The 20758-nt window shown below is 38.2% G+C and overlaps 1 protein-coding gene across 1 annotated transcript in view; it reads left to right on the forward strand.

The window, feature by feature from the left end:
- The window catches only part of MRC1 (mannose receptor, C type 1), a 59299-nt gene extending 38907 nt beyond the window's left edge, over positions 1–20392 (forward strand). Inside the window, exons 16-30 of the mRNA XM_010153456.1 lie at positions 588–629; positions 742–905; positions 1997–2064; positions 3517–3617; positions 4117–4259; positions 4989–5103; positions 6974–7143; positions 8853–8955; positions 9829–10058; positions 10375–10540; positions 11692–11844; positions 14221–14337; positions 15837–16004; positions 19586–19639; positions 20022–20392. Coding sequence (XP_010151758.1) covers positions 588–629; positions 742–905; positions 1997–2064; positions 3517–3617; positions 4117–4259; positions 4989–5103; positions 6974–7143; positions 8853–8955; positions 9829–10058; positions 10375–10540; positions 11692–11844; positions 14221–14337; positions 15837–16004; positions 19586–19639; positions 20022–20272 — 2045 coding nt within the window. The 3' untranslated portion in view covers positions 20273–20392. The remainder of the gene's footprint in view (positions 1–587; positions 630–741; positions 906–1996; positions 2065–3516; positions 3618–4116; positions 4260–4988; positions 5104–6973; positions 7144–8852; positions 8956–9828; positions 10059–10374; positions 10541–11691; positions 11845–14220; positions 14338–15836; positions 16005–19585; positions 19640–20021) is intronic.
- The last annotated feature ends 366 nt before the right edge of the window (positions 20393–20758 follow it).

Here is a 20758-nt window from a genome sequence, read left to right on the forward strand (position 1 = left end):
TAGCAAAAGCAAACACAGGGGAATTCTTTAGCCTCAAGTCTTCTTTTCAGAAAGGACCAGTTAATTTCTTTGGTATTTTCCAGTGAGATTTTATCTTGGGAAATTTTTGAAATCTAGATAGAAGTTCTTCTCAACCAGGTAAAGATGGAAAGAACCTCAGTAGCTAGGGCACCATGGAAGAAGATAACCCAGCCTGCATAAAGGAAGAGTTCATGTATAAGTGACCTGCAGAAAGGAGGGAGAGGGAGATACAGGACTGTCTTAAATAGAGTTAATGCTGTGGGATACAGGGGTCTCTGCATCCAGTGAATTCCAAAATTATTTACTTAATTCAGGTAAATGTCAAGTTATTTATAATACTTTGCACATACGGAATAGCCTCAAGGAACAAGAATATGTATTTAAGATTGGATAATGTACCAAAAAGAAGAAAATTAGGCTCTTTAGTTCCTTCTAGATTTTGGTGTTAAATTTATTGCTGACCATAATATTCACTGTCAATAGAAAAGCATTCCATCAATCACAGTAAATATTTTCTCTTACAGCAGAAAGTTTACTAGTTTGTAGTAACTATCTTTTTCTTACAGGGGCAAGTGTAAAGCCTGAACCAACAGAATCTCCTGCACCTAGTAAGGGTTACTGCTATTACTATTTGTGTGTGTGTGTTTTAAAGTGGTTTTAAATTTTTACTGCGAATGTCTTGTACCTTGGGAACAATGTAGTTTACTATTTATCTTGCAGAATACAAGACTACTGAGGATGGATGGATTATACATGAAGACAAACAATATTATTTCAGCACAGAGAGTGTTCCTATGGAAAAAGGTCGGGAGTTCTGCAAAAGGAACTTCGGAGACCTTGCTGTCATTGAGAGTGAAAGTGAAAGAAAGCTCCTCTGGCGATATGTAAGAAAAATCATTAATACTATGGAATAAATCATCCAAAACAAATGAGCATGGGCACAAATCCTTTTCACCCTGGTGTTCTCCCTACAAGTATTATGACAGTGAAATTGCAATAGCATTAAGCCAGATTAATATGAAGAACAAACTCAAGCCTTTTTTTAGATTGTTTCATAGCTGAGATGAGGACAATTCTGGTTTGGTAATTTGTACAGAGATAAGCACTTTATAGTAGGTATTCATTACCTGCTTTTCCTTTTCAATGTGACAGTTAGACCACTTTATATTTATCTGCAGCTGGTAATGTAGTAAGGTAAATCTTAGTTGTTTTCATTGATCTGTGGCATCAGTTTAGGAAGAAGTATTCTACTTATGAGCTACGATTATGTAAGGCACGTGAGTTAACTGAAGGTGAAGTTTATCAACAGATAAACTCAAGGTATCAAGTAGTGGATTGAAATAGATATTGGCTTACGTGTTACACTCAGAACACTGGCGTCTGATCTTGTCAGTGTATCTGGAATGTAGTCTACCTAGCAGCCTTTTTGGTCCTCAAGGCTGCTAGTTGGTCTCCTTCTTGTGTGGAGAATATAGTTGTACAGGAAGAACAACTCAAGGCATGGAATATGCCATGAGAAACAGCTTTTAAATGGTATTTCCTAGGTGGCTGGTGTTGGTTGCCTGTTTATACTGTCTTCAGGCCAATTTCTTTTAATCAGGAGTGTACTTAAAAGTCAGATTTGACCTACATAAAACTTTTCCTGAGCCAGCTGAAGAGTGGCAGTAAGATGCCACAAGGGTCTATATCAATTTAAAACCAAATCGTAGGAAGGCTTGTCCCTTGCAAGAAATTTGTCAGATGATGTCCACTGCAGAGACTGTGTGAGAGGTGCTGATTTCAGTGACTGAAATCAGCTGAAATCTGTAAGAGTGAAAAGTTAGTGACCACACCTTTGAGCCAACAGTGAAGTTTGATGTCACAGTTGAAGCAGTTCACAGCCTCTGTCAGTCAGATGTATATTACTCATTATTGACATAATATATTCCTATGATAAAAAGAGGACGTTTATACAGTTTTAATCTTTACATTTTAGATCTTGAAAAATGGCAAAGAAGATTCATATTTCATTGGCTTGCAACTGAGTGTTGACCAACGGACAAGGTAGGCCAACGAGAACCATCAAGCTTGTGTTGTGCTTTAAAATAAAGAAATTTACTAAATGGAGCAAAAATAATGAAGTGCTTGAATGAAAATGTGTCCTGTCAAAACAAGTAAGAATGTTTTGCCTCTGAATTCTGTGGGATTTTCAAGCTTGGTGTTTTTTGATTATGAAGGTTGTAAAAATGTGTCCTGTAGTAAAGATACCACAATGTGCCATTATATTTGATCCATGTATTTGGGATCCCATTTCTGTTGTTAGGCATTCTCACTCTACTACTACAACTGTTACTCTGGTTTTGATTATAGCAGGAAAAAAGCTTGATTTGAATTGTGCTTCCAGGTATTGTCTGCCTTGTCCACACACCATTAAAATATAGCTAATATAAGGAATTTTCAAAAGGTATTTCCTGTTGATACTGGTGACATTTTTTCTTCATAGATGACCAGCTCCTTATCAAGTAAATGGAATTTCTCTTTGGCACCACTGGAAACTAGAGTAGAATCATAAATCCTAAAACTTGAGTTATTCTTTAACGATATAAAAGCATTAACTTTGGTTTATAAGTTTATAGCATGTCTGTCAGATTTGGAAAGTTCTGCTTTACTGTTTGCTTTAAGTTTTTTTGTAGTTTGTGAGACCAAACAAGTTAACTCGACAGGGCGTGTATTTTCAAAGGACATGCCTAGTTTTGAGTCGTAATTTAAACATGATTGTATTCTCAAGTCATTTAATTCCATGTTAATTTAGCTCCAGATTATCCAGGAGAAATACTGCATGTTTCCTAAATAGAATTCACCTAAAGCTAGCAGCAAAATTATACTGCGAATAATGTATTTTGAATTTTTATTCTAGTTTCCTTTATTCCATGATTTATTTTGAAAATATAAATAGATACCCCAATTCAAAATACATAAGATTTTTTGCAGGTAAAAACATTCTTTTTCCCATCCTTAACTGTTGGGAACAGACTGTAATAAAGGGAAAAGTCCAACCTATTTTCTTCTACAAGAAGAAAGATATCTGTTGCCATTATATAACGTCAGGTGCTCTGTGAGGATAAGCAGGTTTCCTGCAAGCCTTTCTGAATATCAGTATGCAGCACAATATTGATTTTAACATGCTGTGTTAATTTAGCCCTGGATTCAGTTCAATCTGGGTCTGGAAGTGCCTGGATAGATGTATAATAGTTCTTGGTTATTTTGCCTATTCTGCTGGTTGCAAAAGCGTCAGCATATTGCTTAAATGCAGAGTAAACACAACTTCAGCACATAAACCTACATCTTTGCGCAGAGAGGTGTAGTGCAATTAGCAAAGACAGAAATCGGTCAAAAATCCTTGTACACCTTAACTATGCACAGATATATAAACATATCGCAAAATTACGTTTTGTAATGTAGAAGAAATTCTATTTGTATGTTGAAGAACTGTTTTGTTGTGTTGTTTTTCTTAAGCTGGATGGATGGCACTCCAGTGAACTACCTGGCATGGGCACCACACGAACCTAACTTTGCAAATAATGATGAAAACTGTGTAGTTATGTATAAGAATTTAGGTAAGTTTTGTATGTTTGTTCCTGAATTTCATTATTTGTGTGTTTGTCACAACTTTTTTTTTTTTTCTTCTGAGAGGCACCCCTACCCTCCTTCTTTTTTTGTTTTGCAAAATGTCACAGAAGTAGACTGTAGCATTATTTTTAGGACTTAATAGTTTTGTGCTCTTGTATTTACTTTAAGCCTAGCATGGGGAAGCTCTGATAGAGGTCAGTGGTTGTGATTGCTATACAGCTGTTTTATACTTCTTACTAAAAACTAAAAATGACTATAAAATGGATATTTCTAGTACCTGGTTCTACACTGCTTTTAGCATACTGTATTAACAGGGTGTATAAAGTGACATCCTAGATGCTGATACAGAAAGATTATAAACAGACTTTGAGGATTTGATTTTATCTTTCAACTTAAAGCACTTTGTGTAAGAATGAGTGGAATTGATTTCCATTTAACCAGCTATGGATGTGGTGTCATACAGTTCACCATTTATTTTACATTCAGGATTTTGGAATGATATAAACTGTGGTTACCCGAATCCCTTCATATGTGAAAGGCACAACAGTTCCATTAATTCAACTGTTCCTCCAACAACATTTTCAACTCCAAGAGGATGCCATCCAACTTGGCTTTCCTTCCATAATAAGGTACCCTAACAAATACAGTGCATGTTGGATGTTTGCCAAACCATTAAATAGAAAACAAGGGAATTATTTAATAATATTGTTTCTTATTAGAGTAAAATATTATTTTTTGCAGAGAGCTGGTTGATGCCTGCACGCATCTCTTTGTTTGCCCATCCACTGTTTTCCAGGAAGGCTGTTTTTTGATGCTTCTAATGAAGTGGCAGATGAGCATATTCAGTCACAGTTGATGATTCTCTAGTCATCTCCTCTCTTTTGATAAGCATTTTCTGAGGAGTTTAGACAGAGTTCCTCAAGTATCAATGCTTTGATCTTGATATTTTTTAACCAAACCATAATGCTTTTTCAGTAGAGAATACATTTTGTCTTCCTTAACTTTATGAACATGGCATGCTTTGTAGAGTCAAATAAACCGTCAGCCTAATATCAGTCATGAATAACTTGGCACTGTTAGCTGACTGTCTATAAAAAGTCAGGTTTTGCTTATTTTTTAGGTTTTTCAGGTCAAATCTAGTATGTGTCTTGTTGAGCAAAACACTTTCTGGAGACCTTTAGTTTTATATAGAACAAGGACCAACACAAGAGGCTTATTTTAAGCAGAATGTGGTTTTGTCAGATGAATGTATTATTTTGCTGCCTTTTCTCCATCCTGCTTTGCTTAAAGCAGAGATTTTCAAACTGTGAGGGATACTGGCGTAAAGGTAATACATAGAGATTTTGTTCATGTTTTAGTGTTACAAAATATTTGGATCTACGGAAGATGAACGTGTGACTTGGCATGCTGCACGAACAGCTTGCATGAATTTAGGAGGAAACCTGGCCACTATCCCTAATGAACAAGTGCAAGGTACTGTGTATGGTTCTGTGTCAACTAGATGAGATGACATTTAATATCTACAGCATGGCTGTTGTATTTGTGTGAATGTGGACAGGATTTGAATAATGATTGCACATCTGATTTTTTGTTCCAAAACATATAGAAATTTACCATGAAGTCTTCACCTGAATCTACCACATTTTTAGTGTTTAGATGTATATATACATATATATTGTCCTGGCAGCCGAAGTAGTGCTATTTTTGCTTACATATTATGCTAGCTGGACCCAGCAAGTACCACTCCAAATGATGTAGTTTCACTAGGTGGCATTAACTAGCTGCTTGGCTTTCCCTTTAACTCAAGCAGAACACCTTTGGAATTGGAACTTGCTGTCCCTGGGCAGCCTGAGGGCAGAGGTTTGACTACTCCTATACCTACTCACAGCTCACCACTTAGATGCGCCATTCACTATAGGAGCTTATTTTAATGAACCTAAGAGCTGCATCCGTGACTGGGGGAGATGAGCAGCGGGAAATTACCTCATGCTTGAGTAAACATGGCACATATTCAAATTAAAAATTGGGGAAGATTTTGATCAATGTTAATAACACCCTCTCTTTAGAAATACTGTTTTGTACTACAGTGGTGAGGAACAGATGTTGTGCAATACGTGCTGTTTGTGAACTCAAAAGAGCACAGTGAAAAATCAACCATCGTAAAACAAGTCTGTGTGGTAGCCTGAGCAATTAAATCGTTTAAATTTAGACTGCTGACATGAGCTTAGTATTGCTTATGTTTTCCACATGCAAAGAGATGAAGACCCAAACTTTTGCTTTTCAAACATACTTAAATTCTTATCCAACATAATTTCTGCAGTACAGACTTCAGGTGGTTGGTTCATGCACAGTGCTGGAGTTCTAGGTAAAAGAGAGATGAGCAATAAAGCTAATAGCACAAAACTATTGTTATTGCTGGCAATGTAGGCATAAAGGCTTGACTTCCTGTTACAGTTTCTGGCAGAACAGCAATGCTAGTATTTGGCAGAGAAATCTACTGGTTTCACTCCTGGAAGTGTAAGTTGCATTCATTTAAAAAGAGTAAGGGAAGGTGAGCAGTTAATAGAGCAGACAGAAACTCATCTATTGTTTGCAGAGAAAAGTAAGCTCTTAACAATGACTGTAGCAGTTGTCAAAAGCCATGGTACATTCATTTTATCACAGCGTTTGTTATATTGTGGATTAGTGGGTCGATGAATGCCAGCTGACCCAGCTTGCTCTATTTGTGAGCTAGCCACATGAGCTAAGACACATAAGCGCCTCCCTGGACTGTGCAAAGCTGTGGTAATCGATTTGCTTGTGATGAATGGTTCTGTTGAGATCCATTTTAAGCATGTTGCTGAAGCATTCTGCTCTCTGCTAAGACAGCACAGGCTATTGCCCAGGCTTTCCAGGGAGAGAGAAGACAGTTCTGTAACGGCATTACTTGTGCAGATCCACAAGTGGTAGGTGCTCAGTGGTGCTGTCTGCTGACATTGGGGGGAAACCACTCTGGTGGGATTATCAAAAATGCATGGGAGATCTACACAGCTGTATATTTCTAAGTCACTTGTGGACCTAGGATTCAAAATTGTTGAGACATTGTCTTGAGCATTTCTGTCATGCTTTTGTGATTCATCCCAATACCAGATTAGATGCTTAGCTGAAATATTTGTCCCAAAGCCACGGTTACATATCTGGTTCCATGTTCATTAAACTCAAGTCACCTCCTTTTCATCTTACTTGCTTGTGTTGTCAACAGTGAAATGCATCAGAAAAGATTTAATATCACCAACCACGGTGAGACCAGTCATTTCAGTTGTCCTTCGTTAAAAGTATTTCTCTTTGCCTTTTTTTACTCTAGCTTTCCTCACTTTCCATATGAAAGATTTTGTTACCGATACATGGATTGGATTAAATGATATAAATCATGAACTGAGATTCCTCTGGACAGATGGAAGAGGAGTTTACTTTACAAACTGGGCCAAAGGCTTCCCATCAGGACACGCGGATTTATACTCATATGATGGCCAGGTAAATAGCAATCATAAATTGTTCACTGAAATTTTATTTTAGATTGCATTTACACATTTGTTGGGATTTGAGACATGGTACTGCTTGACTTAATACTTTCATATTTTTGTACATATCAAATCTAAATCCAAATAGAGTGAATGCTGTGGAGCCCTTGGGCAGTTGCTGTACTAGCTGGTGACAGTATCTGTGGAGTGCCCAAACAAAGACTGCTTTCACATTTCAGTTCTTTGTGTCAGTGAAAGCTATGCTGCTCTGTGTTCACTCCACGTTTTGTCACAGGGTCTGGTAAAGAGGACAGTGGGATTTCTGCCTCATTGCATTTGTCCCAAAAGCAGAGTGAATGAGCACATCCTCCTAGTCCTCTGACCACAGTAGTGCCTGAATGTAGCAGGTTTCTCAGTTGGCATATAGCTTGCAAGGGGCAGTTGCAAATGTTCTCCTCAAACAGATGTCTTAACACAGAAGCAAATTCTGTCAGTCACATTTGCAGAAAGAACATGCTTCTATAAAAAGACAGCCATTCAGTTTTTACAAAAAAAATCACTTCCCCTATTTCTGCGTCATACAAACTGATTGGATAGGTCATAGAGTTCCTCTCTCTGATCTTACATGTTTAGATAGTTCTGTGATATCAGAATACAGCACATTATAATCAAAGCTCTATTTTTCTTGAATGCCATTTTTAATGTAGTTGTCTTATTTTTATGTATAATGTCCTTTTTCATGCATTTGAAAGTTAGCACATCTGAGTTTCTTATCTCTAATGCAGGGAGAAAATTTGGCAGAATTTTCAGTTCAAAAGAGAAAGCATCTTTAACATGTTACTACTGGGAGAAACAGAACATGATTTTATCTTTATGAAAAGTAGTAGTATTTCATTGAAGTCTTTTGTGAATACTTATGAAGTCCCTATTTTGTATATTTCAGATTCATTTTTAAGTTTGCTTGACCTTAGCAAAAAATGTTATCATAGTTAATACAAAATACTATGCAGCTGTTCAGCTTGAAAGATTTAAATCTTAATGCAGTTCATTCACAAATGAAGTGTTTCTCTGCGCATCTCCTCCTGGGCAGCAAAGCCAATTAGAATATAATAAATATGAATGCTTCACTGCACAAACCCATTTGTACCAATGCAGCCTTTTGCATTCATCACCATTTGTTTTAATATGTGCTAACAGGTTCGAGCTATTGTGTCCATGTCAGAGAAGTTGAAATGTCACTGTAAGGGTGGTACTGGCTGCCTTTGGGCAGGAGCAGTTCCAATTTTGCTATGTGTAGTATTACTGTGTGCAACAATAAATCTGAAGAAAGTGGTATGTCAGAGATGTTGCATTGCCCATTGAGGGACCAGGTTTTTTTCTGGGTCAAAGTTAGGTGATCTTTTCTACAGTAGTTGATTTCACTTCTCTTTAAATTGTCTGTGGCTTTGCTTCTCTCCATGCTGTATGCCTGGAGATATGAAAATACCAGAATATCTCTGGTCTTTGTATTCACCCCAGTGTTGCACAAGAGAGAACAACATTAAGAAATCTGTGAAGTGCAAGAGGCACAGAACCTCCACATCATAAAACTTATGCTCTTAAATGTTATAAGGATACGAGAGTAAAACTACAGCATTGTGCGTGTCTGAAGATGTAAAAGAGGGACAAAAGTTTCGTATTTCTTTTTTATTTGTAACTGATTTTATGTTTTTTTAACTCGAGGCTGATTGTGTTGTCATGAGAAACAATCCTGTTAAAGAAGCAGGGAAATGGGCTGATGAGAGTTGTGATAACAGCAGAGGATATATATGCCAAATTAATGCAGGTACTTGTCTTTTCAGTTAAAACACAAGCAAATCTTATGATTTTTCAGGGAATTGCTTGGCTATGTGAATTTCAAAGTCTTTTCACTTCCAATAAAGATACATCCACAAATTGTTTTTCAGGCAGGAACACAAGCATCATGTGTGATAGAAGTCAAGTTAGTCACCCCTCTCAGCTGACCCTTCCCAGTAACTGTCATGTTGCTACCTTCCTGAGCTGGAATTTGTATCTGCATATTTGTGTTTAGTATGACCCTTGACACGATATTTATTCCATGATTTTGTTTGTCATTTTCTGAACACATTTCAAAACATATTCTGGAAAATACTGGCTTGTACATGTAGCATCAACTGTCTGGAGTGTGACTTTAACTCAGCTGCATTGAACTTGAGCTAATTCACCTCCACAAAGGAAATTAAAAGGCATTGAAAACCTGGGTTTAAATACCTGATTGATTTTTTTTAGTACTGGTGTGTTGTGGAGTTTTCCTTTTCTCTGGCAAAATGTTCATGGAAAACACCACAGTGTCTGCAAAGCATTTCTTTCGTTAAAAAAATATTTTATTAAAGAAATTGTGACCTGATCTAATCCTAGTTCACCTCAGAAATACTGTTCTGGAGGATTCTACAGAATGCTCCTTTACTCCTTGTCACAGGTTGCTTTAAGCAGCTCCTTTCCTTTCTGCAGCTTTGTAATTGATTTTTACTATTGATGCTGGCTTAAAGAATACTGTATCTAACCCATCCTGATCAAAAGTCAGAAAATATGAAATCAAGAAAAAAGGCTTTTTGTTTAATTCCATTTGCAACCACAGTAAAATCATAATCCCCTTTTGTACAAGTATGAGAGTATTTTTTCATCCTTTATTTTACAGATGCTGAGTTTCTGCCTTCTACAAGTTCATCACCATCCAGCATTATCCGTTATGGTAACAGTAGTTATTTATTCATCCATACCAAAATGAAATGGGAGGATGCACGAAAAAACTGCAAACGTGATCAGTTTGACCTTTCCAGCATCTTAGATCCCTACAGTCATTCGTTCCTGTGGCTAAAGATTTTAAAGTATGGGGTTCCTGTGTGGATTGGTCTTAACAGTAATGTGGTAAGAACATAAACTGGACATGATGCTGCTTCTCTTCGGGACAAATCAGGAACTGAGAAGTCTTATCATCTCTCTTTACTTTAGCTTATATCTTGGTCCTAAATACTTTTATATGCTGTCAGGTTTACAGGTAGGAAACCATCCTCTTCCATTACTCTGATTAAATTGTATTTATTACACCTTTTGCACACTTTTTCTGTGATGCTACACTGTGACCTTCCAAACAAGATATTTTAGACTGGCATCTTGAAATATCTCTGTGTATAGAAGGTGTATTTGAGATTAAGTCCACATATGAATGTTGTTTTGTTCTTAGACCAATGGACGATATGAATGGATTGATAACTGGAGAATGAAGTATACTAAATGGGCTGAAGGGGAGCCAAAGCAGAAAATAGGCTGTGTCTATCTAGACATTGCTGGAGCCTGGAAGACAGGATTCTGCAATGAAAGTTACTTCTCTGTTTGCAAAAAGCCTGATGGTAAGAACTTGAATCTAAGTATTGTCATTACAATGATTGTCTCTTTAGAGTTCATTGGGCTGAGTGCTCTGCTGGATAGATGCTGGTTTTTATTTCAAGAGCTAAAACACATAATCACAGAATGGTTTGAGGTGGAAGAGACCATAAAGATCACCTAGCTCCAACCCCTCTGCCATGGGCAGGGACACCTTGCACTAGACCAGGTTGCTCAAAGCCTCATCCAGCCTGGCCTTGAAGACATCCAGGGATGGGGCATCCACAGCTTCTCTGGGGAACCTGTTTCAATGCTTCACCACCCTCTCCATGAAGAATTTCTTCCTTTTATCTCACCTAAATCTACCCTCTTTTAGCTTAAAGCCATTACCCCTTGAGCTATCACTACATCCCATAGATGAAATCGTTAAAATTTACTTGGGTTGAACGGGGCTCTTTTAAAATGAGAACAAACACGTATTAAGAGAGCTAGTGTGACTGTGAATGGCCATCACTTTACATTAATAATCTTAGATATACTCTGCAAAGCTTAGCCTCACATTACTCTGCTATTTATTCTGATATCAAGTAAGCATGCAAGACCAAAACCTCAGAAATCTAAAGGCAACGAATGTTAGGTAGTAGTCATGTGGGTGGGACTTCCATGGTCCCTCTGATAGGAGGAAGAGCTGAATGACCAAGCCATAAGGTGTCACAAGGAATGTTTACTTATAACACCTTTCTAGTTTTTCCTTTTCTAATGGAATAGCAAACTAGTAGTGGCATAGAACTGTTTAAGGATTCCTCTTCTGGCTGCTTTCTCTCATGTTTTTGATGTAAAACTCCTGTTACTGTCATCTGATAATGCCTTCAAGTTCATATGGGCCCTAATTCAGCAAAGCAGTCAAGTGTCAAAATATGTTTGTGAGTAGAGTTGAGCTGAACTTAAGAATGTGTTAAAAGATAAAAGTACATTTGGATGCTTTGTTAAATTAGATTTCTTGAGACTACAGTTGCAGTACTACTTGTTCATAGATTTAGAACTTTTACCCATTATTTTATTGTAGTAAGCAGTATTCCAACATTCATATAGAATAATCTATTCATGATAAAAGAGTGTATAAGAAGCTGTTTCTGTAAATTTTGTGCTCTCTTTTTTAAAACTTTTTTTTAAACAGTTCAAGCTCCCACCGAGCCCCCTCAACTTCCAGGAAAGTGCCCTGAATCAGAAGGACACAAGGCTTGGATCCCTTTCCGAGGTCATTGCTACTACATTGAATCTTCATCTACAAGAAACTGGGCCCAAGCATCTTTAGAATGTCTTCGACTAGGTAAGTATCCTCTTTAATCAAAGAGCACATCTTCCTTTTTTGAGGGAAGGTTCAGGTTTTCATATATGTTCTTTAAATCTTACCATGTTCTCTGTGTGAACACTTGCATAGCATTTGGATGAAGATACTTGATAATATATTTAAAATACAGAAAAGTTTCCATAACAGAACACTCTTGCTGTAGCTCAGTCTTTAAGACTGTGACAGTTGTTACAGGTTGCCAGTACACCCCTTCCCTGCCACACACACACACTGGTCACTCCGGTAGTCTCATGGTCTCGCCTGAGGCACACACACATGCAGAGCTAGCTGGAACTCCCTTGGGCCCTCAGTAGCCATCCCCTCCTTTGTCTCACCCTTAGAGTTTCACACACACCAGTGGGTCTCATCCTCAGAGACCTGCAGCCCTCAAGGTCCCTCCAGCAGCTGGCTAGGATTCCCCTGGTCCCTCTGACAGCCAGTTCAGCTTGTGGTCTTACCCTCGGTGGTGCACACACACACACACCTGGCTCACCTTGCTGTCTAGGTTGTCTTGATAGTCTCTCATGATCGCACACTTACGTACCTTCCCTTGCACCAGTTGCTGGCTCCAGGGACACAAGGGTCCAGGGACACAAGGGTCTCCAAGGACCCCCATGCACACACGTAAACACAGAGTGAAGACACTTTCACTCATGAAAATAGCTAGAAACAGAGTTTGATAAGAAGATAGGGCTGTCTGCCCAGATCAGGTGCAGGGTGTAGCCAGACAACTGTACTGCCCAGAAAACTGCTTACACATGACCAGTCTTTATATTCCCTTATCACTCTACTTTGCCATGCCTTTTCCTCCTGAGTCATCTAGGTCCATACCTTTACCTGCCTTTGGTTCCTCCCCTGAACATCTCATAATGTCTTGTGCAATCTGGAAATGCTCTTCTATATCCCATCATGTGTCCCATACCCCTAGGCGGTAACTCCCCTCAGTCTGAAAGGTGCTCTGATGTTGATTTGTCTTGATGGATTTCATGCCTGGACATCAGGACTGAGGATGTACTGCACCAGCCCTAGGAGGAGCCTGAGCAAGATGCCCCATCCTCTTGAGTCCATAACTTGAGTTCTTCCCCTGTCACTGTGCCTCTTTGCTGCTCTGGGCTTGTGGAGATTGGCCTTTGATGGGCTGATGGCTCCTGTGATGGCCCTGTGAACAGTTGGGGAGGGGTCCCTCAGTGCTCCCTTGTGGGTGTGCAGTGAAGCTTTTTATCACACAACCTAAAAGTAACCAAACATCTGAGACCATTCAGCAAAAGAGGAACAATTAGAAAACCACAAAGACTGTGTCGAAAAAAGAGGAACGTGCCATGTTCCCACTTGCACACTGAGTTTTGTTTGCAGTGGGACATTTTCCAGTTATATCTTACTCATAGTAGAATTCTGAACCATAGTAGAATGTATCAGTAGCCCAGCAGTGATTCAAATGACTTTTATATTTTCATTCTCTGTAACTTTGTCTTCCTTACCTGATGAAAAACACCTTCAAAAATTCAACAGCCAAGCCAAAACAGTCAAGTGCCAAAACAGTCAAGTGCCGAACACAGCTATTGCTCCATACCTAGTGACTGGATTCCAGACCCACGCTAAAGAGACATGAAGATGCATTTTCCTCGTTGTTTAATGCCACTCCATACAAAGCCGTGTAGCTCATTCTGTCTGCTGGTTCCATGCTGTGACTTCTTGCTTTTGCTACAGCATCATACAGGATGAAGGATGGCCAAATGCCTAGTGTTATATGTGGATGACTGACAGGGTACTACAGTAACTGGGCAACAGATGGCCAAGATGATCTTTCTTTCTCTGATGGCTACAAAGAGAATGTAGGAAAATAAACAAGACCTGGTTGAAAAGTTAAACTAAAGACTGCTTCAGAAAGTCAGCAAAGTCTGTGCTGTACGTGAGCTGTACAAAGGCTCAGAAAACATTTAATATGCACATTTTACTAAAAACTTTATTTCTTTTTAAGTTTTGGGTTTTTCTTTTTTTTTAATAGTAACACATCAGTAGAAATTTATACTGGTTACCATATTGGCCCACTGTATTTTGCTTAGAGTTGTTGTTCAGTTATGTTGCTATTTCCCAGTGGATCATGAAACAAACAAAATGCTACTGCAGTGTCATAGAAATGGTAGGAAACACATCAGTAACAATGCTGAAGTCTTTCATAAGGTATTATCCAAAGCAAGTTTCTCTTTAGAACTTCAAATTCTGTTTGGAATTTGGCACAGGTAATCAGTGGCAAAAATAAGGCGGAGATTTGACAGGACAATGAGAAAGCTTCACATTGTGAAACTTATGTTTCTAAGAGGAGGTTTGTGGTTTTTTTTTTACTGTGTCTTCCAGGTGCCTCTTTGGTATCAGTTGAAGACTCAGCTGAAGCCAGCTTTCTGTCATACACCATTGAACCACTTGAAGGGAAAACAGCAACTTTTTGGACAGGAATGTACAGAAATGTGGATGGTAACTTCTTTACTTTTGACATGTTTTTGTTTTGTGAATAATTGTCACGAGCTCTTTGACATGGGTGTTGAAAATTTCACATTATACTTCTGTAAGACATAAGTGAAATTAGAAAGGGTAATATAATATCGTCATAGGGAAAGCTGGTCAGTTGTAATCAAGCAATAACCAGTAATATATAATAGAAAGGCCAGGCACAGAAAGTCCATCCTAATGCAAGAAAAATAATTCACAACGAAGTTAAGACACAAAGGTGCCTATAGCAGAGTACAGGCAGGGACTTAAGCCAAAGTCAAATGGTTCTTCTCAAATGTGGGAGAGGCCCTGGGGTGATGTGCTTGTCATTGAGTGTCTTGGTTTAACTCCGGCCAGCAGTAAAATACTACGAAGTCCCCCTCACACCTCCCTTTTGGAGGGTTTTTTTTTTTTACAACTGCCTGTTCAACAATTTCAAGGACAAACCAGACAGGGAGAAGACAAGTATTCTGTTACATTGGTTGAATCTTAACCAGGAAAAGGGAATATCTTCAGTAGAGGAGGAAAGAATTTGAAGAGAGTAATGATTTCTAAACATAACACGTAAAGAAATGTTGAGGTTTACTCGTGGTTAAAAAAAAAGTGGTTCTAGAGCAGGTGCAGAACAATACAGTTCTTACAATGATCATAAACACAGGAGCTGCTGCGTCAGTAATTACATGTCATTATATTACTAGATAGTGATTATAATGATTTCAGCATAACTGCATAATTAAATTTCTTATCTTTGGAAAAGCAGTTGTATCCAGATTCCATGTCCTAACACAAAGGGTGGCAGGTATTTAAAAAAAAACAAACCAAAAAACCAAAAGAAGAATCTTATAAGAAAACAAAACATAGCTTTCATGCTGAGTCTAACAATTTGCTTGTACAACTTATGAGTCACAAGGGGCACATTTATTCTAAATAAATAGCACTATTAAAAGAAAGAAAGAAAAAAAAGAACAGGAAGGAAGAGACAGAAAGTCCCAGCATAGTTGAACAACAGTGATCACAAGATTTTTGAAGCAGATCTTTAAAAAGGAAAATTGTGTGTGTAAAGTCCATGGAAAGGAGCAGAAACTGAAAAAAAAACCAAAAAATAAAACTGGACTTGGAAAGACCTCAGTGAGGACTTTGAAAAGAATAATACAAAGCCTCCCTACAAATTGCTGAAATAAAGGGCATTCTGTTGAAGATAAATTATGTTTTGACATAAGTAATTTCTATAAACTGAATAAATAATTGACTCTGCACCACTGCAAGTGGGATATACTTCTTTAAACTTTCTTGCCTTTGTAATATCATAAGCCAGATTGGCCTGCGATTTCCCCAAAATTGATGTTGTATCATTTGCACAAAAAGTTAAAGACAACATGATTTGTCAGACCAAAAATCTAAATAGTCTAGTGGCCTGTCTCCAAGAGTGGCCATAAGGAGTGAATACTGTCTTGTTTTTCCATATTCAATGTTTTTCCAATTAGGAGAATGGCTGTGGCTAGACAACACTGCAGTGAATTTTGTCAACTGGAATGTAGGAGAACCATCCCCTCAACAAAACGAGCACTGTGTTGAAATGTATGCAAACTCTGGGTACTGGAATAATATCTATTGCTCTGCCTTCAAAGGCTATGTTTGTAAAAAGCCAAAAGGTAAGTGCTACGTTTATGAATTTGTTTCATGTATGGAGTATGCTCCTTGTGTGCTGGTATTAGTAGATGGCCATTACACACAATGCATTTTAGCTGGGTGGTTTGAGGTTTTATAAATGCCAAGGGATGCACATTTGCATGCCAACAAAAAGAATAACTCTTGTCAGAAAGTAGAAGGTCTGACTGGTGTTCAAGTCCCTTCAGAATTGTTTTAAAAAGATTGTGTTGCTGTCTTAACTTGACCTAGTGTATATACTTACAGAAGTTTGCCTGTTTTGTATCGATAACTGTTGAGTAATCACCATGTCACTACTGTGCCTTGCAGGCACAAGTTTGTCTCACCTGTTTGAAAATACGTTCCTTGGGGTATGCCCTCTGCTCAGCCCGGGGAGTATCCTTTGCTTATTTCCCTTTGGCAGTCTCATGTGCATGCATTTCGAAGCATGAGGTAGTGTTTCTGTGGATTCAGTATTTATGAACTGTGAATTAATGAGCAGGTTTGGATCTTTTGTCTCTGGGTTCTCCTGTTTTGAAAAGATGAATGAATGAAAAGTAAAGCAAATAGCATAGTCTGAATGTGCTAAACTGGAAGTGTCCTGAAAAACTGAAGGTGCAAATTTGATGGTAAAGACACCCAGTGCATGTGTGTTCCTAAAAGTCATCCTAATAATTTCTTCCAGCATGTATTGCAATAGCAAAATCTCTTACTAATGTTTACTGAGAAGAGTGAAATGCAAGTAGTAGCTGAAATATACCCACTTCCTCTACAAGACTGGAAATGAGAGAAATTCTGCTATCCTTTCTATAAATTTGCTGGCATGCAAAATTATTCTTACTTACTCAGATGCTTGCAATGATGACTGTATCTTCAGTGGGAAATACTGCAGAACTCTTAGATATAAACATTCATTCAGTCTACTTACCTGTCTTTTCACATGGCAATTGACCCAAAAAAAGGCATTTTATTTTCATTCTTTATCCAGAATAGTCATAAATATAGGTAACAAATGCTAAAATCAATGGCCACACTTCCTTTTCAACCATTCAGTTCACCTGTTTGTGCTGGCACTGGCATTCACCTGTTTTGATACTGAGCCATTTCAAGAGCTGAAACAGGTGAAAGCTAGTTACGTTTCCTAGGATTAGCTTCAACCAGTGTAGATTCCTGAGCTGGGATGCCATGGAGTCAGCCAAATGCTGGTGTTAGTGCAAGGGCTATGTAGCTGCTCACTCAAGAACAGGACACAGTTGAGACATAGAGTGTTATAGAAACACAGTTTGGCTTGGCACACTTTTGAAAAGCTGTGTTAATGCTCCATTTGCAGAAATGAAAAAAATGTATTAAATAGCTGTAGGTTAAAAAATGGGGTGTTCGAAGCATGATTTTACTTGTTGCACTTGCTATGTCTTGTTATGTTGGCTGTTTTCTGAAGGGGCTGCAAACACAAACTGTGACTGAAGTCTTCCCGTTGAACAGGTGCTATTTTCTGTTCCATTTATTGAGGTAATTTTTACCATAGTAATTTGAAATTCTCTAGGAGGTCAATTCCATAAATAATCTACCTTTATTTCATAAGTAAGGAGGTACTCCAAATAACTGTTCAGCGGTTCCACGAGTGCTAGTTGACTGTGCTACAAACAGTGACAAGGTGTAGTATGTTCATGGCGTCCCACTCTCACTTTTCAGGAATAGCAGTTTTGTAGCCCCAGATGTACTGCTTGATTGACGTGTGGGTAGGTTTAGCGTGCAGTCATCTCATACCAAAACCCAACAGTGATGTGCATAATATGCATTATCAGTGCTATGCCAAACTTGGTCAGTCAACAGTTTTTTGTTAAGGAACGAGGAAAAAGTGTCTAGATTATTATATTCAAAAAATTTTCCAGTCAAAGGAAGCAATGCAGCCAGAGGATTATTTTCCAAGTTTGCATAATGTAAATGATTTCCTCCTATTCCTTGTTACATTTCTGGGACTGTTTTTTACACTGTGCATTTGGACATAGGGTAGCATTATCTTCACAGAATCACCAAATCATGGAAGGGTTGAGGTTGGAAGGCACCTCTGGAGGTCATCTGGTCCAGCCTCCTGCTCAGGCCAGGCCACCTACAGCCAGTTACTGAGGACCATGTCCAGATGGCTTTTGAATATATCCAAGAATGGAGATTCCGCAAGCCCCCTGGACAACATGTGCTAGTGCTCAGTCACCTTCACAGCAAAAAACTGGTTCCTTATGTTCAGAGGGAACCTCCTGTGTTTCAGGTGGTGCCCATTGCCTCTCATCCTGTCACTGGGAACTGCCGAGAAGACCCTGACTCTGACCTCTTTGCACTCTCAGATACTCGTATACATTGAGAAGCCCCCTGTGAACCTTCTCTTCTAGGCTAAACAGTTCTGGGTCTCTCAGCCTTTCCTCATATAAGAGGTGCTCCAGTCCCTTCAGCGTGTTAGTGGGCCTTCACTGGACTCCCTCCAGTAGATCTCTCTCTTGTACTGGGGAGTCCAGAACCGGACACAGCATGTAATGCAGCAAACATGCAATGCCTCCAGAAAACGCTTCAAAAATGTGCAAATGCAGAAAGCTTCCGGTTTCCCTGTTTTCCATAGATTTGCAAGCCGGTGCAGTGCAGACATTTAACGAACTGCTTTTTATTGTAAACAGCATTAATAGATACTTTTCTTGATAGAAACTCTTGGAAACATCCAAATATTCGTGCATAGTTTTACCCTGAGAAGCGAAGTGTAGAGTAATATTTGTCTCTATATGTAAAACAAGCTGGGCTGAAAGAGACTCCAGCAGAGTTCCGGAAAATCTTTGGAAGTCAAGATTGTTTTGTTGTTAATGAAATCAGGCAATGTAAGTAGAGAATAGTAAAAACAATTTAACTTCCTGGGCTCACCTATCTCCGAAGGAAACATGATGCATTGAATCAAGATCTATAGATTGGTTTTATGTCAATGTGACAAAATAGGGATCTTCATCTTAAATGATGGCCCGGTTTTCCCATCAAGCCAGATTTCGTGGTTGAGATATTAAATTTTAAATGAGCTACAAACATTTTAGTTTGGATGTGACACGTGCTAAGACAGTTTGGAGTTTATGGGTAATTTCAGTTGTCTGTGCAGGCAGGCCATGAAGGTCTCTTGGCATACCAAACCTTGCATTACACTCACTGTGACTATATAAGAGAACAAGTAGTGCAAGAATTTGTGATTTTATTGAGGATTATGTTTGATCATCTCTGTCCTGAAGATGCTGTGTGGATTTTCTTTTGGTTTTACACTGATGTCAGGATCTGTCTCCATGGAGCTCTTTGATGTTTCTTCTTTTCTGCTAGCTTAGGTAAATAACTACATGTGAGACCAGAATACAATAGACCATTGTGCTATGCCTTTTGATAGATGTGTATAGATTTGCATGGACTCAACACAAGTGTTTTCAGTATTTGGTAGTATTTATTACCATTTATTTATCCGAATATGATTTTTGGTATGTTTTAAATATAGGAATAAATAATATAGAAATAAATAACTGAATTAATATAGTAACATAATCTTTTTTTCAATGTTTTGAAATGCCAGCAACTGAAATTCCACCATCAGCTGAAATGCCACCGGCTGAAATGCCTACAAAGGGTAAGAATATTGTCTGTCAAGTAGAGAAAAATAGTCCCATATAAGGTTATAAACAGAACAAATCATATTCTGTACTCTCTAACATTTTCTGATACACCTGAGTACCATCTCTGTTTCCTGAGAGCATACTATTTCCTAGTAGAATACAGTATAAACCATTCAGTGTCCAAATGCAGATTTTAAAAAAATAATAATTTGTGATATAGCATGCAGTGTTAACATTTTAGAATCAATTAATTTTATGTTGCTACCTTTGTCTCTTATTATTTTGAAACAAATGGAACACTTTTGCTTAAAACATCATGCTTTCTAAGGAAATTGTTTCTAGTAATCAGATAAAGAATATGTAGCATCTTCTTGATTTCTTTGTATTTGTTTTCAGCAATGACAAAGGATGAGAAGGCTCCTACTCTGAACCACGGTAAAACAGGAGTTGTAGTTATTGTTGTTATCCTCATCCTAATTGGAAGTGGCCTAGCAGGCTATCTCTTCTACAGAAGAAGAAAGAATCGATTATCAACAAATGACAGCTTTGATAACAATTTGTATTTCAATAGTGATGCAGTTCCTGGCACTAGTGACACAAAGGATCTTGTGACCAACATAGAACGGAACGAACATGCGACACTGTAATGTAATGAAATGAAATGTAATGTATTATGTAATGTAAAATGTAATGTAATAAAATAAAACGTGCCTTGTTTTAATAAAATTATGCAATTAGGATTAAGCCAAAGCTATTTTCTCATGTGCAAACACTGCAGTAGCCAGGTTCGGTGTGTGTGTAATGTGATATACATCAGTTACTTTATTTTGTAACCATCATATAATGTGTAAAATTTCAGATTTCGTGATTTGATGTTGCACGGTGGTGCAGTAAAGGAAGTAAAATGTAGATAGATTGACCTGAGAAGGCTCCTGAGATTTGAAGTTTCTGCACCAGATTTATTTCATACCATAACAATGGACAGGTTCCCCAAACTATTCAGCGAACTTCCCTCTACTTCTGTGATCTTTCAAGTATTCCTGGGGACCTAACTACAGGGGCAGATGCTAGGTGGCATGTCTGAATTTAGGCAGATCGTCTTTGAGCCACAATTTCACACAACACAGGGAACC

The sequence above is a fragment of the Eurypyga helias genome, unplaced genomic scaffold, assembly GCF_000690775.1.
Source record: "Eurypyga helias isolate BGI_N326 unplaced genomic scaffold, ASM69077v1 scaffold5046, whole genome shotgun sequence".
Classification (NCBI taxonomy): domain Eukaryota; kingdom Metazoa; phylum Chordata; class Aves; order Eurypygiformes; family Eurypygidae; genus Eurypyga; species Eurypyga helias.